Source organism: Engraulis encrasicolus, chromosome 2 (genome assembly GCF_034702125.1).
Source record: "Engraulis encrasicolus isolate BLACKSEA-1 chromosome 2, IST_EnEncr_1.0, whole genome shotgun sequence".
NCBI classification, from domain to species: Eukaryota; Metazoa; Chordata; class Actinopteri; order Clupeiformes; family Engraulidae; genus Engraulis; species Engraulis encrasicolus.
In genome coordinates, this window is record NC_085858.1 from 40824320 (window position 1) to 40839864 (window position 15545).

Consider the following 15545-nt stretch of genomic DNA (forward strand, 5'->3'; position numbering starts at 1 on the left):
GCACTTTGAGTCAACTGGAGAGTTGTGATATTGTGCTATATAAACACATGTTGATTGGTTGGTTGGTTGGTTGATTGATTGATTGATTAATTCATTAATGAATTGATCTCCACAGACTACTGGGTTGATCCTCTAAAGTACAGAGAATGCCACTGTGATCTATTGTGTGTATATTTTAGAGATCAGTGGTATTTTCCAGAAAGCTGGATGCCTGGTATATTATCTCTCAGCAGTCAGCAAGTGGTAAATTTGGTAATAGGTGAGGTGCTGTGGCCATGTATTGCTAGAAGGATGACACTCTGAGTCTCTTCTGTTAGATGGTTTACGACCCATGCTGGGTTACTGAGTTGATATCTCTGTGTTACTCACGCTGGGTTATCCATGCTGGGTTATTGAGCTTATATATCTGGGTCACCCACGCTGGGTTAGGCACTGAGCCATCTTTTTTGGAACATGCACAAGTTCATAAGTCCCGTGAGCCGACTTGAAGGGGTGTGGCTTAAACAGGCGTTCCACCATTTGTTGGACTATGCCTGTTTCCCTCCTCCCTCTCCAGTTAAATAATTGAGCTTTACAGATTCTTCTTCTTCCAGCCACTCTCTTGGTATAAATCCAAGCCTAACATGCATACACTACAGTACAATACAATACAATACAATACAATACAATACAATACAATACAATACAATACAATACAATACAATACAATACAACATATATTTATATCAGAAAATGAATGACTGGAAGACCTGGGGCCTATACTAATAGCTGGTTCAGGGGTAATCCAGGTTAAGTTAAGAGGTAAATCATTTAACGCAAGAGCCTGGGGTCTCCAGGCTCTTCTCTTAGATGATTTACCTGTTAACCTATCCTGGTTTACTCCTGAACCAGCTTCTTAGCATACCCCTCAGGAGCAAGGTAAAGCTCATCTACATTATTTAACTGGATGGAAGGCGGGAAATGTGTGCTGATTTCCACAGCTGGTGGGAATGGCTTTAAGCCCTCTACTTGGAATCATGGGATGGCCGTGTGGGTCTCTAAGACAGGGGGTGGGGGATCTTGCAGATGGCCGATCGTGCTGCCTTAGCCTTGAGACGTTTTATATTTGCTTCTTTAATCATCTGTGTCCATATTGTTATCATTTCCCTTCAGGAAAAGGCATAATTTCCTTCCTTCCTTCTGCGCAATAGAAGATGTGAAACACACACACACACACACACACACACACACACACACACACACACACACACACACACACACACACACACACACACACACACACACACACACACACACACACACACACACACACCATGTACATAGCAGCTGTATTATATGGTACAATCTTCAGTTGTTTGCAAATGTGTTCATTCATTTGTTTTCAGTAATTTATGATTAATTTATGTGATTTTAGTCATCTTCTATTTTATTATTCTGTTTTATTTTTTGATTATTTATTTATGTTGAATTAGATTTAATTTTTCTCATTGTTTGACCTCCCTGTCTTGCTCCATGACCTGTTGGGATGTGTGTGCGACCTTGACCTGCGCATTTGACCTTGACCTGCGCGTGCGACCTTCCAGGACTATGCACAGTACATTTTACAGTGTCCACTCAACACTGAAAGACTTTCAACACTTACACTCTTTGAGTGTTAAATTCAACTCTGTGAATGTTGAAATAACACTGTCAAATTTGCTGTGTGGGGTTGTGTGGGACGTGTTATGTGTGGCGTACAGCCATATTGGACAACCCATGGCCAGGTCTGAGGAGGAACCTTCTAATGCTCAACACTGGGTGCTTAACTTTGTCAATGAACAAACTCAAATCTCAAAATGAAATGAAGAAAGAAGCACTCATCAGATTTCTGTGTGAGGCGATTAAAAAAGCAAAAAAAATCTGATGAGTACTTCTTTATTCATTTATTTTTGAGATTTCAGTGGTCTGTTGTGAACCAGGCAAGGCCCATTCAGAGTCAACGGGATCCGTCTGCAATAGGAAATGATCATCTTACCACACACTTCACTTCCTGTGTTTTTGTTTTATTTCACCCACAATCCTTGGCTGGTCTACCTTTCTTCGATTCTCATTAGTCGTTGAGAATAACGAGTGAAATGTTGAGAGGGGAAATAATAATGATGATAATAATTATAAAAATCAGATGCCCCTCCTCCTTCCTGTCATGTGACGCCACAGCTTCCTGTCATGTCTTTGTACTCATGGTTGCTCTTGACAGCTGATGCTGAATGGAAAAGTACTAAATGAAATTACCCTGGCTGCGTTTCCCAACAACACTCTGGTAATTCTGAAAAGCCTAAATAGTGCGTTGCTATGGGGTGCCGTCTAGGCATTATTTCAAGAATAGCTATCTCACCACTGAAGGTTTATGCATACATTACCTTTTCCTCGCACACGCTGGTAAAATGCTTACAGTGCATGTGCAAGGAAAAGTAGTGCATATTCATTTTTTATTGATGATGTGTGACCTATTACTGATATATATATAAGGTGCCTCATACATAGGTACTACTTGGACTTGAGTACAAAGAGGTTTTTTGGGGGTAATGGCAACCCAGGGGGGGTGTATTCCAAGGCGCAGGTTAAGTGAACCAGGGGCCAGTGGTAAATCTGCTGATAGATGAGCCTCGGGCTCTCATTCTCATTAACTAAATAAATGACACACCTGCAAGCGATCTATTAGTAGGTTTACTATTACTTGCTGTGGGCTAACATAGCTGGGTGTATCCCCTTCACCATGTTCTTGGCGTACTCCCCTGAGGTCTTACTCACGTTTTTATTGGTGCAGACATGCTGTTGTTATTGTACTCCAGAGGGGTATACTAAGACGCTGGGTCAGGGGTAAAACAGGTCAAGTTAACCCATTGATGCCTAAAGCACCTGCAAAAAACGCATGCTGAATGCCTAAGCCCTTGTTGGGAGAGTTGCCCTCAGCCTATAAAAGCCTAAATATCTCGGCCTCTGATGCACATAAAAACATGAAATAAGTTGCATTTAAACCCTAAGGCCCTTATCTTGCATTGGAATGTGTTCATGCAGCTGTAGCATACCCACATTTTTATTTTTTAAAAAGCTAAAATCTCAAGAGTCTGAAGGCAGCGTATATGTCGCTCCAGGCACCAAAGGCCAAACAACATATACGAGTCATCAGCCTAAAGTGGTTAAGAGGTAAATAATCTAATAGAAGAGCCTAGAGTCACCATTTACTCCAGGCTCTTCTATTAGATGATTTACCTCTTAACTTAACCTGGTTTACTCCTGGACCAGCTTCTTAGTATAGACTCCAGAACTACCCATCTCTCCCCCAGGCCGACTGTACTCTCTGCTCTGCTCTGCTCTACTCCCCCCACGGGCTTGTTGCGTATTCAATGAGTTATAAATTATCGTTATTATTTATTGGTTCATTTGTGATTTTGAATGTGCATATGTACTGCTACACATTTGTTAGAAAAGACAAACTGTTCCCTACCCCTCAGTTCAAGTATATAATATGACAGCTTTGTTGTAAACTCAAAACATGACGGACAAATATACTCTTATATCCTGAACACGGCTCTGACTTTTCATTGGTTTCATTTATAACAAAGACATGAATGCCATCATCCATTACTAGTCCAGATATATACAGGGGTCGAACAAAATAACTGAGACACCTGTCATTTTAGTATGAAGCTTCCTCTTGCGTCCACAGTCAATCCTGTTGGATGTGGTTCATCCTTCTTGGTGATATGCAGACATTACCTTGGATACCGTGGTTCTTTATACATCACAAAGACTTGCTGTCTCAGTCAAAGATGCAACAGTTACACACACACCAAGAATTTCTCCTTTTTGAACTTTGAAGCAAAATTTTGAGCAAAACTGGGCTCTTACCCTCCTAATTGAGCCTTCACACTTTACTGGTGCAATGTGCAATCAATGAAGATTGGCCAACAGGCTGGTTCACTTGAGCCATTAAACTTCCAACAATAAAATGACAGGTGTCTCCATTATTTTGTCCAACCCCTGTATATAGTAGACGCAGAAATGAAAAGTTTCGTTTCAAAACGGTGTATATCCATTTTGGAACATTTTGCAAAGTTGACATTTTTTGTATCGGGTATTCCTTTGCACTGCATTGCAAAATGCATCTTATATAGGTTTTACATAGGTTGCACAAAGTATGTTCTCAAAATATTTGAATTACAAGAATTCACACATAGATGATAGGACTTATGAGCAGTCATTTCCAATATTAAAACGTAAAAAATGGTGGATGCACCATTTTGCAATGAAACTCTTCAAATACTGTTTTGGGGTGTACTGAAACTACAACACTAGTAGTATGGTGTTACGTTGTTGCAACTGTTTTAGATTCTACAACTGATGTAGCCTACTAAAATTACATCCGTAACAGTACCCAGTACTTGTGCTTTATACACCTCTGATATAACTACAGAGTCCCTATTAAACATCCATTACATTTTTACATTACACAGACGTTGACACCTTTGCAATACATAGTGCCATCCTGGCCTCCTCCATGAAGACTCAGGGTCCATCCCATTATCCTAGCTGGCATCCTTCTTTCTTCTTGTGGCCTCGTGATGACGTCGCAAGATGTCATTGACGATATTGAAGTTGATCATCAAGTTCATTAGTTCCATTTCTAAAAGCTCATTTTCTCATTTGCTATCGGGATGTTGAAAGGGGAAGAAGTCCCCCAAAAGTTGTTGTTCCCTGAGCTGACAGCGGGGAAACATTATTGTTTTCTCCACAGATACGGGGCTTCAGTGAAGCATGAGGTCACAAGCACAAGTTGAGGACGGGAGTTTGGATAATGGAATGGATCAAAATTCAAATTCATATTTCAAAGATAGCCACCACCAGATCCAATAGGCCAGGGGTGGGGAACTTATGTCTCGAGGGCGTTTACTTATCCGGCCCCTGATATCATTTTAATCAAACAGTTTCACATGAAATATGACATGTTTGTGAAGAGATGATAGAAATTATATTTGCAATGCAATTAGATATTTTCAGGGGACCTAATGAAGTTGTTGTAAAGGTGGCCGCCTTCAACATAGGCCTAAAGTGCAGGGTGAAATCCAGGTTTGTGTTCATAGTACGGCATTTGAAAGAATTTGAAGTGGCCCCCCGAATGAAAAAGTTTCCCCACCCCTGCCCTAAGAAATATGTACACTACAATACACTTGAAATATGTACACTACAATACACTTGAAATATGTACACTACAATACACTTGAAATATGTACACTACAATACACTTGAAATATGTACACTACAATACACTTGAAATATGTACACTACAATACACTTGAAATATGTACACTACATTACACTTGAAATATGTACACTACAATACACTTGAAATATGTACACTACAATACACTTGAAATATGTACACTACATTACACTTGAAATATGTACACTACAATACACTTGAAATATGTACACTACAATACACTTGAAATATGTACACTACATTACACTTGAAATATGTACACTACAATACACTTGAAATATGTACACTACAATACACTTGAAATATGTACACTACATTACACTTGAAATATGTACACTACAATACACTTGCATTTGTTGCTCAGTTTAGGGCTGGTTCTACTTTGTAGTTAGTTTGGTGCCCTTAGCAAGTACTGTAGGCAAATTATTACAGTGTATACACACAGTAATAATTTGGCTTTGTGTGTGTGTGTGTGTGTGTGTGTGTGTGTGTGTGTGTGTGTGTGTGTGTGTGTGTGTGTGTGTGTGTGTGTGTGTGTGTGTGTGTGTTACCCCTCTTCAGGGCTTAGTCTGGTTAGCTATGTCTAGTAATGGCCTTTAAATCTAATTCCTTCCTCTTTTTACTTTTATTTAATGAAGCCTGGAATAACCTTTTTTCCCTCCATACTGACCCACACATCTTTGCTTCCTATCTTTTCCGCTAGACAGCCCCATCCTGGCCCGTCATGAAGACCAGGTCTGGACTGGCCATCTGGCATAGCAGGCGTTTCCCAGTGGACCCTGCACCCTCGTGGGCGCCTATTTTCAGAAATGTTAAAAATGGGGCCCCTTTAAGCCAAAAGTGCCCAGGTCCTTTTTCTCCCTCAATCCGGTCCTCCATGAAGACTAATACATATTTAACGTCCTCTGCCTCCATTAGGGAACATTAGGCTGTTCCAAAGGCATATTAGTGTCACATCCATGATATTCACTAGGGTAAATAAAAAGACTGCTATCAAAGCGTTGATTATAGATTAATTTATTGCTCCGTTGCCATGGCGTCAATGTTATTTCAGTAGGAAATGGTTCAGACTCATCTCCAGGGGTAGGCTTCGTCGTCTCCAGGGCTGTAAATTAACAGAGAGAGAAGAGAATAGCAGCTTACTTACTAGACACTTTGAGCCATTAGGGCAGGGGTGGGCAATTATTTTTGTCCGAGGGCCGCATTGGGTTTAGAATATTGACCGAAGAGCCGGATGCCACAGACAGCTTGCCCATGTCAATGATAAAACATAGTGTATACTGACGTAACTTGGCAGCAATGATATTCCTGCAATTAAATGTATGTAGATGAAGCTGATGTATTTGGTTAATCTTAAATTTGCAAGACTCTTATTTTTATGTAGAATTTTAAGAATATTGAATAACCGTTTGAATTTGGATTTAAAAGTTATCTTTCTTGTAAAGACTCTGGGGGCCGCATTAAATGGCTCAAGGGGCCGCATGTGGCCCCCGGGCCTGAGGTTGCCCACGTCTGGTTTAGGGAGTGTGTTTGGCTAGCAATACAGTGAGTCCAATATGTATTTGATCCCTTGCTGATTTTGCCGGTGTGCCCACTAATAAAGACATGATCAGTCTATAAATTTATGATAATATGTATTCAAACATGGAGAGACAGAATATCAAAAATAAATTCCAGAAAATAACTTAAAATAATATATTTTAATTTATTTGTATTTAATGTAGGCAAATAAGTATTTGACCCCTCTTGCTAAAGAAGATAAAGTGCTTTGTGGCAAAGCCCTAGTTGTCTAGCACTGAGGTCAGATGCTTATTTTAGTTGATGACAATGTTTGTGCACATAGTAGAAAATATTTTTGCCCATTTTTCTTTGCAGATTATCTCTAAAACATTAATAGTTTGTGGTTGTAGCTTGGCAAATGGGAGGTTCAGTTCTCTCCATAGAATTACTATAGGGATAATATTTGGAGACTGTCTAGGCCACTTCACAATTTTTAATATGCTTCTTATTGAGTCACTCCTTCATTGCTTTGACTGTATGTTGTGTATTATTGTCATGTTGGGAGATCAAAAAATGGCCCACCCTTCAGTGTAGTGGTGGAGGGAAGGACGTTTGCACTCAGGATTGCACATTAAATGTCTCCCTTCATCCATTCGTTGACGATGTGAAGTTGTCCTGTGCCTTGGCCAGACAAACACTCTCAAACCATAATGATACCACTTTCATGCATGATGGTGAGGAGGGTGTTCTTGGGATCATAGACAGCAGTACTCTTTCTCAAAACACATTGAATTGTGTTAATGCCAAACAGCTTGATTTTGGTTTCATCTGACTACAGCACCTCCTTATCATATCCTAAACCAGTCTGATGTCCGTTGGCAAACCTCAGGTGGGACCTCAGGTGGTTCCTTCTGAAGTAGAGGTACCATGTGTGCACTACAGGATTTTAAACCTCTGTGGCACTAATTGCTACCAGTAGTTTTCTCAGTGATTTTGGTCCCAGTAGCTTTGATATCATTGCCTAGTTCATCCCGTACAGGTCTAGGGTGCTTTCTTTCTGTTCTCATGGTTATCAAATCCCTACAAAAGGTCAAATCTTGTATAGAACCCCAGACAGCCTGATGGATAGTCATTTATTTTGTATTCCTCACATTTTGGAAGAAATGCATCAACAGCTGGGTCATTAATACTCAGACTCTTTCTTGTGGCTTTGCAGCCCATTTAATCTTGTTCAGGTCTAAAATCTTGTCCCTGATATCATTTGACCGCTCTTTGGTCTTTCCCATGCTGGTGAGGATGGAGTGTGACTGATTCACTCATACTATGGACTGGTTCTGTTGATTCAATGTGTCTTTTATGCATGTTAGTATGTACAGGTGTCTTTAATTCAGATGACAAGTTGATCGGAAGTGCCCATCTGATCTGTGGGCCCGGAACTGTAATCAGTTGGCAGGGGATCAAATACTTATTTTGCTCGATGAAATGGAAATAAATTAATATATATTCTTTTAAGTTAATTTCTGGATTTTCTTTTTGATAATCTGTCTCTCCATATTAGAATACATATTATCATTACATTTATTGACGGATCATGTCTTTGTTAGTAGGCAAACCAACAAAATCAGCAAGGGATCAAATACCTATTGGACTGACTGTATACAGTATTATCAGTGGAGCCAACAGGGGGGACAAATGGGTGTGTTGTCCCGGGCCCTGGCAAAGGTGGGGCCCAGAATTAGTTCCTCATTACATTGCAAGTATTGATGGGAGGGCCCCAAAAATTCCTATGATTTTGTCCCGGGCCCGGACAAAGCTAAATATTAAATCATATACTACTAGCCATTTTGGCTGGTGAAAAAAAGTGAATTTAGAGGCCTCCTCTCCTGATCTTGGAGGACACAACACTGAGCTGTCCCTGCTGTAGTGATGAGCAACCTGGACGCATTAGCTCAAATCTATTATTACATTATTATTACATTACACTTAGCTGGCGCTTTTTTTATCCAGAGCGACTTACACTTTATTTTTTATTTTTTTTACAGGGTATTGGTTACAATCCCTAGGAAGCAATGTGGGGTCAGATGCCTTGTTCAAGGACAATGCAGACATGGCTGGAGAAGGGAGAGGTAAGGGTGGGATTTGAATCTGCAACCCTCTGCAACCTCAAGTCCACCACCCTAACCTAACCATGGCTGCCCAAGTGCCTCACATTACAATAATAACCCATTTTTACCTGTCCAATTCAACCAGGGAGTATACTAAGAATGTGGTTGTTTGAAAAACCTAGGGTTAGTAAACCTACCTGTGCATGAAGTTGTACACCTGAAGAGTTCAGATGCAAAACCCCCTATCTCCATTTCTGAAGACCTGCAGTTCTATATTTTTAGAGAACCCCGTTGTTGGTTTGGTTTACATTTATGTACTTGATAATACATATAAATAGTTATATTACATAAATAAAATGTAAAAAATATGCAATTTTGATAGCTTTGTATTAAATAAAAATGAATTAAGATTATTTTCTGAAAAGGCACTTAGGGGGTTTTGCATCTGAACTCTTCACCTGCTAATAGATGCACCTGCTGGCATCATTAAGTTAAGAAAATGAGGACTCCGGACTCTTCTATTAGATGATTAACCTGGTTTACTACTGAACCAGTCTCTTAGTATACCCTCCAGGTGTTCATTGAACCTGTGTGGGGTCAAACCACAGATTTTCCAAGACCAAGATGAATCGTACCTACTAGTGTCTCCAGGGCAACAAAGTGGAATCAATTTGGTCTCCCAAGTGACCGTGACATTTTAATTTAACTCTTTTTATTCCAAATACCTGATAGTCCCCCTAAATTAGTCTTTCTCAAAGGGGGCACTACCACCCCCCAGGGGCATTGGGGAGCCCTAGGGGGCATTGAGAAGGATACAGCTGAGAGGGGGCAGTGCTTAGTTAGTTGACATTGAGGTGCATTAGTCTATTTTATTTTATAATACTAAGGGGGGCGTTGGCAGACTTATGATGAGGTGAAGGGGGGGCATTGTAAGGCTTACGATGAGGTCAAGGGGGCATTTGTTCAAAATAGGTTGAGAACCACTGACCTTTAGGGACAAGGCCGTTCATAGTCATGTCGCTTAGAACCTTATTCCAGAATGGTTTACATGAGGCATTTAATTCAGAATGAACTCACTTTCATTCTGAATAAAGCTTAAATCCGCTTTGAAAACATCATGTACGTAAACACTTTACAATTTGTGATTAAATGAAAGATCAAAGCAAACTTGATGGAGCTATTTAATTCTGAATGATTAATTCAGAATTAAAAATGTCATGTAAATGTAGTGATTGATAGATTGATTCTGGTGGACACCCCTCATGTTTCATCAATGGTCTCTGATCATCTTTCTTACTGTGTGTAAAAGCCCATTCTTCAGACATTACCCACATGGTTATTTCAAACATAGAACATACAGTAGAGATCGGGAAAACAAAGAAACTGGGGTGAAAATACCCAAGTGTTTATTACAAACATAGAAAAAAGCTGACCCTCGGTCCAAACATTCTGATATTATCATATCAATTAGTTATTCATAAAAACAGCATAGATTATCAAGTCATTAATGCAATCATGAAAAGTTCATGGTGAACCCGTTTGGCCGGCCTCGAACCCGTGGCTTTCCCCTGTGCAGCTCCATGCCTCCTCCTCTTTACAGACATGAGGGGTGGATTCCAATATGCAGACTCACATCCTCCCTTGCATGCTTGTGGCCTTGCGGTGACGTTACCAAAGACAGAAGTGCATTTCAATGTCACAAAAGCGCGTTTCATTTTCTCAATTGCAATCGGTATAATGAAAGAAGAATAGTCCCCCAAAACTTTGTTTTCACAGCGGTGGCGGGGGCGTCAAGGAAACGTGAGGCCACAAGCACAGGCTGAGGATGGGAATCAGCATATTGGAAATCACTCCCAGGCTCCAACTCAAACAGCCCTCTTGCTTCAGTGTCATCCCGTCTCCGTGGAGAAAAACAAACTTTTGGGGGGATTTTTATCCATTTAACATCCCAATTGCAATTACAAATGAGGAAATTATATTTACGTTGTGCTTTTGCAAGCTATTCAATAAAACATCTATCATCAATGACACCTGGCTTGCCGCGCATCACGAGGACACAAGCACAAGGAGGAAGGAAGGTGCTAGATTGAGATGGAGCTGCAAATTCCAAACGTGTGCACACAGTCGCCCTCTAGTGGCGGCAGGGGGGAGAGCTGAGACTCAGCCCTGGATCAGAGAGTTGACCATAGACATGTAGAGAAGGCCAATGACGCTTTAGCCCAGTAATGGAGAAAATGGATTCATTAGTTAGAGTCCAGTACCACATATTCCAAATGACCTTGTTTTACCTTTTCCAATTCAACCAGGTGATCATTCAAACAGCCAATCAATCATCTGGCTGAATTGGACAGGTAAACCAAGTCATTTGGAATATGTGGCTCTAGATTGTAACTAATGAGTCCATTTTGGCCATCACTGATTTTAGCAAATGTCAGGGTGGCACAACCACAGCTAATACCACTATTGTATGGAATATGGATTGTATGGAGTTTTTTGTTTTTTAGTGGATCATCTGAGAAACATATTAATTTCAGTTCATTAATCACCAATTACTAATTAATTTATGGGCATTATTTTTGGATGTACCCCATGGGCCCAAAAAGCGTCGTTGACTTTAGTACATATTGCCAATGGAGTAGTAGTCTATGGCTGGTCGGCACCAGTATCTCTCCTTCCCTCTCGTCTGGCTGTCAATCACATGCTCGCTCTCTCTCTCACAGACAGACATATCTTCATCATCTTCTGACATGAGTTCAAGTCCATGTTGTAACCCCAGTGTGTTTGGGATTGTCTCTCTCAGAACAGTCTGAGGGTGGCAGTCTCTCTTCCCCACACGCACGCACGCACGCATGCATGCATGCACGCACGCACGCACACACAGGTGCACACATGTACACGCGCACACACACACACATACACACCCCTGTCCCTGTGTCAGTATCTCCTCTGGCGAGGGCTGAAGACAGTGTTGGGGTTGCTGTCTCTTTCCCGCTGCTTGTCGCGTTCCCGTTGGCTGTTGGGGGAGAGCGGCGGTTCCTTGGGGGCCGGGCTGGACTTCTCACCCTTGAACAAGTCCCGCCCACTGCGCAGCAGCTGCTGGTCGATCTTGCGGTGCCGCTTGATGTCCGACAGCACCTTGTCCATGCGCGCCTCCCGACGCACCGTGGAGCGAGCCGACGAGCCTGGACACACACGGTTACACATGGACACACACACACACACACAGGACGAAGAGGGGTTACACACGGACACACACACGCGCACGCACGCACGCACGCACGCACGCACGCACGCACGCACGCACGCACGCACGCACGCACACACACACACGCACGCACGCACGCACGCACACACACACACACACGCACGCACACACACACACACACACACACACCTTGTCCATGCGAGCCTCTCGCCGCACCATGGAATGAGCCGACGACCTTGGACACACGCACGCACACGCATACACCAGTGCTTGACACTAACTTTTTTGCTGACACTAACTTTTTTGCCCAAAGACAGACACACACCTGGAGATCTTCTCTCTCGCTCACACACATACACCTAGTGTTCTCTCTCACACGCACAGGCACACACACCTGGGGTCCTTCTGCGGTTGATGAAGGTGTTTTTAGGAGTCTGCTCCTCGTTGAAGTCAAACTCAGTTGGAGTGAGAGAGAGAGAGAGAGAGAGAGAGAGAGAGAAGGGAGGGAGAGAGAAAGAGAGGACAAATATGTCAGAGGAACTCTACAGCAGGTAAAAACGAACATGACAAAAGACTTTACGCCTTTGCACGATGGCAGTCTCTCTGACCACACAAACGTACGCATACAGAATGCATGCGCGCACACACACACGCACACACACACACCTGTTCTCGCTCTCCTGTTCCGTGGCCTCCTGCGCCTCCTGCCCGTCCCGCTCAGGTGAGGGGGTGCGAGGGGGCGTGGGGGGCCGTCGGGGGAGGGGCACGTAATTCAGCTCCAGCTCCTCCCCCTTGGCCAGCAGCTCGTACAGCCTCTTGATCTCCTGCGGCGCCGGCATCCAGCAGCGCGCCTCCTTCTCCTCCATCTCCTCGTCACTGTAGGGGATCTCCCACTCTGCCTCATCACCCTCCTGTTGGTGCTGCTGCTGCTGCTCCTGTACTCCTCTGTGCTCCTCCATACTGTCAATATCACCTTTTCAATGGAAGAAGGAAAGGAAAGTATTAATTGAACGAGTTGAATAGATTATTTTCTAGTGTCTGGATGGTTCTCCATCAATAGAATGCCTCCTTCATCTCCTCGTCACTGTAGGGGATTTCCCACTCAGCCTCCTCCTCCTCCTCCCCCTCCCCCTCCCCCTCCTGGACTCCTCTCTGCTCCTCACCCTGCCGCACCCCCATACTGTCCAGATCACCTTTTTAATGGAAATTAAGGAAAAGAAAGGGAATTAAAAGTTAAATGGATTATTTGAACGAGTTAAATAGATTATTTTCTAGTGTCTGAATGGTTTTCCACCAATGGAATGCCTCCTCCATCTCCTCGTCACTGTGCGGGATCTCCCCCTCCCCCTCCCCCTCCTGGACTCCTCTCTGCTCCTCACCCTGCCTCACCTCCATACTATTGATATCACCTTTTCAAGCAAATTTAAATTAAAGTTAAAGCTAATTATTTTCTAGTGATACAAGTCCTGGTTGGTTGGTTTTCCGTCAACAGAACATTTCCTCCTCCTCTTCATCACTGCAGAGGAGTGAGCTAAAACGCTGCTGACTCCCGCCTGGAAAGCACAGGTCGGGGGTGTTGAACGCGGCAAACGATTCAACCTGAAGCGTTCGACCAGGGATCTCGACTGAAGTTCATGTTAGAAAAATGTGAATATTCCATTGGCTGCCGCCTGTTGATGCCGAGCTCATTACATATTTTTAGATTAAGTTCAACTTCTATTTTAACGCTTTTGACACCCTCGGCTCTAGAAACTCTTTAGCTGCTTTTAACGCTTCTGCCGCTCCCTGCGTCATACACAAGTCAATTGGGGAGGTTCCAGAGTACCTGCTTTCCCGTTAACTGCGCGGCTCACTGCATTACGACGCAGGGACGCTGGACTGGAGGCATAAACCACCCTTAAGTATGCCCCTAGGCCCAGGACTCTATTATGACCTTGGCTGGTTGTATGGGGGGCCCTATCAGTGTTTTGCCCTGAGTGCAATTAATGTGCAGCTAACGTCCCTGTTATGCAGATAATAAACAAGCTATAGGAGCAGAATGTACAGGTGGAGCAAAGAAAAGGATGGATATATATTAATATGTAGTACCAGAAAAGGCTGCTTTATAGACTATTAAGTGATTTTTTTTTGCAATTCCAACTGTCTCATGTGTAGGCAGAAACAGACCGAACTGAAAGGGCATAACAGGATCAAATTCAGGAATGCAAGGTGTTATAATATTAAGTTACCATAAGTGTAATGAGCTTAAGCAACATAAAGCAATATTCACCTTTCCCCTCCTCCTCCTTCTGCTCCTCTGCTCTCACGCTATCCGCCTCTTTCTTCTCTTCTGTGGGAGATAAACAATGCTTATGAGTTTATCACACACACACACACACACACACACACACACACACACACACACACACACACACACACACACACACACACACGACATTACACCAGTCATGGGTCTTATCACTTCACTGTAAGCTGCGGTTCATTGCCGTGTTGATAAAAGTGGGGGCAGAATGTGACCTGGTAGTTATGGCATCGAACCTTTGACCAGAGGGTCGCAGGAGTGAATCCACCCTCTAGAGGGGCCAATGAGGTACCTTTAGTGCAAGGTGCCATCCCTGCACATGCAGTGCACACGTCCCTTCACGAGCTGTTGCTGACAAAGCATGCTTATGTGTTGTAGATTTTTTTGGCAGTCTATTTCAAACAAATATAGAAATGGACACTTCATATGAAAAAAAAACTTTTCTTGCACTCCAGTAAATGCCCTGCACAGCACTGCACGCACTGTGCAAGAGTGACAATGACAAGAAGACCCTGCTAGGACAATTTCGTGGCATCATCTGGAGTGACCTGCCACGGGTGAAGGGGGTTAGAACTACCTTCTTGCTTTTGACCTTGCTCCATGGCTTCGCTCGCCTCCTCTGCCTTGGCTTTGTCTGCCTGCTGCTTCTCCTTTTCACCCTGACTTGATTTCTCCGTCTTGTCCGCCTCCTGCACTCCCATAGTCTCCATCCCTTCCGTTAAGGAGCTTTCAGCATCTTTCTCCGCCACTGCCTGCGCCATATCTCCTGAATGATCGATGGACTCAGCAAGACTTTAACTCTGTCTCTGTGGAGAAGAACATGAAGATGAGCATGCCATCATCCTCCAGACAAAACAGTAAGATAATCCATTCCACACATGACTGGTAGCAAGTCTATGACATTTAGCATTAGCACAAGAGCTGCTAAAAACACTACCATTAAGACTACAGCTTACCTCTCGATCTACTCAAAAACAGAATAGAGTTGTTCGTGTATTAAAAACCACTCTCTCAGCTTCCTCAGATAGATGCAACATCATAAAATGCAAGGTTTTTCCATGACATGGCTACTGTACACAAGTGCTGAACTAGTGCACCGCCATTTTGGTTTGTTTTGTATCTGAACTCTGATTGGCTGTGCTGACACGATGATCTGTTGTTTGTGTACAG

General features: G+C 42.9%; 1 protein-coding gene across 1 annotated transcript; it reads right to left on the reverse strand.

Annotated features, from left to right (window-relative positions):
- Window positions 1-10257: 10257 nt before the first annotated feature.
- pagr1 (PAXIP1 associated glutamate-rich protein 1) lies at window positions 10258-15524 on the reverse strand. The gene is made up of 6 exons (XM_063215700.1): window positions 15332-15524; window positions 14953-15181; window positions 14343-14402; window positions 12738-13046; window positions 12468-12545; window positions 10258-12050 (listed from the first exon to the last, which is right to left on the reverse strand). Exons 2-6 carry the CDS (start codon window positions 15134-15136, stop codon window positions 11803-11805), a joined length of 879 nt encoding a protein of 292 aa, XP_063071770.1. The 5' UTR covers window positions 15137-15181; window positions 15332-15524; the 3' UTR covers window positions 10258-11802.
- Between the last annotated feature and the right edge of the window lie 21 nt (window positions 15525-15545).

Excerpts from the sequence above, each read along its gene's own strand:
- pagr1 (XM_063215700.1), bottom strand. The coding sequence starts at position 15,136 with ATGGCGCAGGCAGTGGCGGAGAAAGATGCTGAAAGCTCCTTAACGGAA. Across the intron at positions 14,403-14,952 it reads GCAAGGTCAAAAGCAAGAAG|AAGAGAAGAAAGAGGCGGAT; the intron begins GTAGTTCTAACC and ends TATCTCCCACAG. Across the intron at positions 12,546-12,737 it reads ACAGGAGAGCGAGAACAGGT|CTCTCACTCCAACTGAGTTT; the intron begins GTGTGTGTGTGC and ends CTCTCTCTCTCT.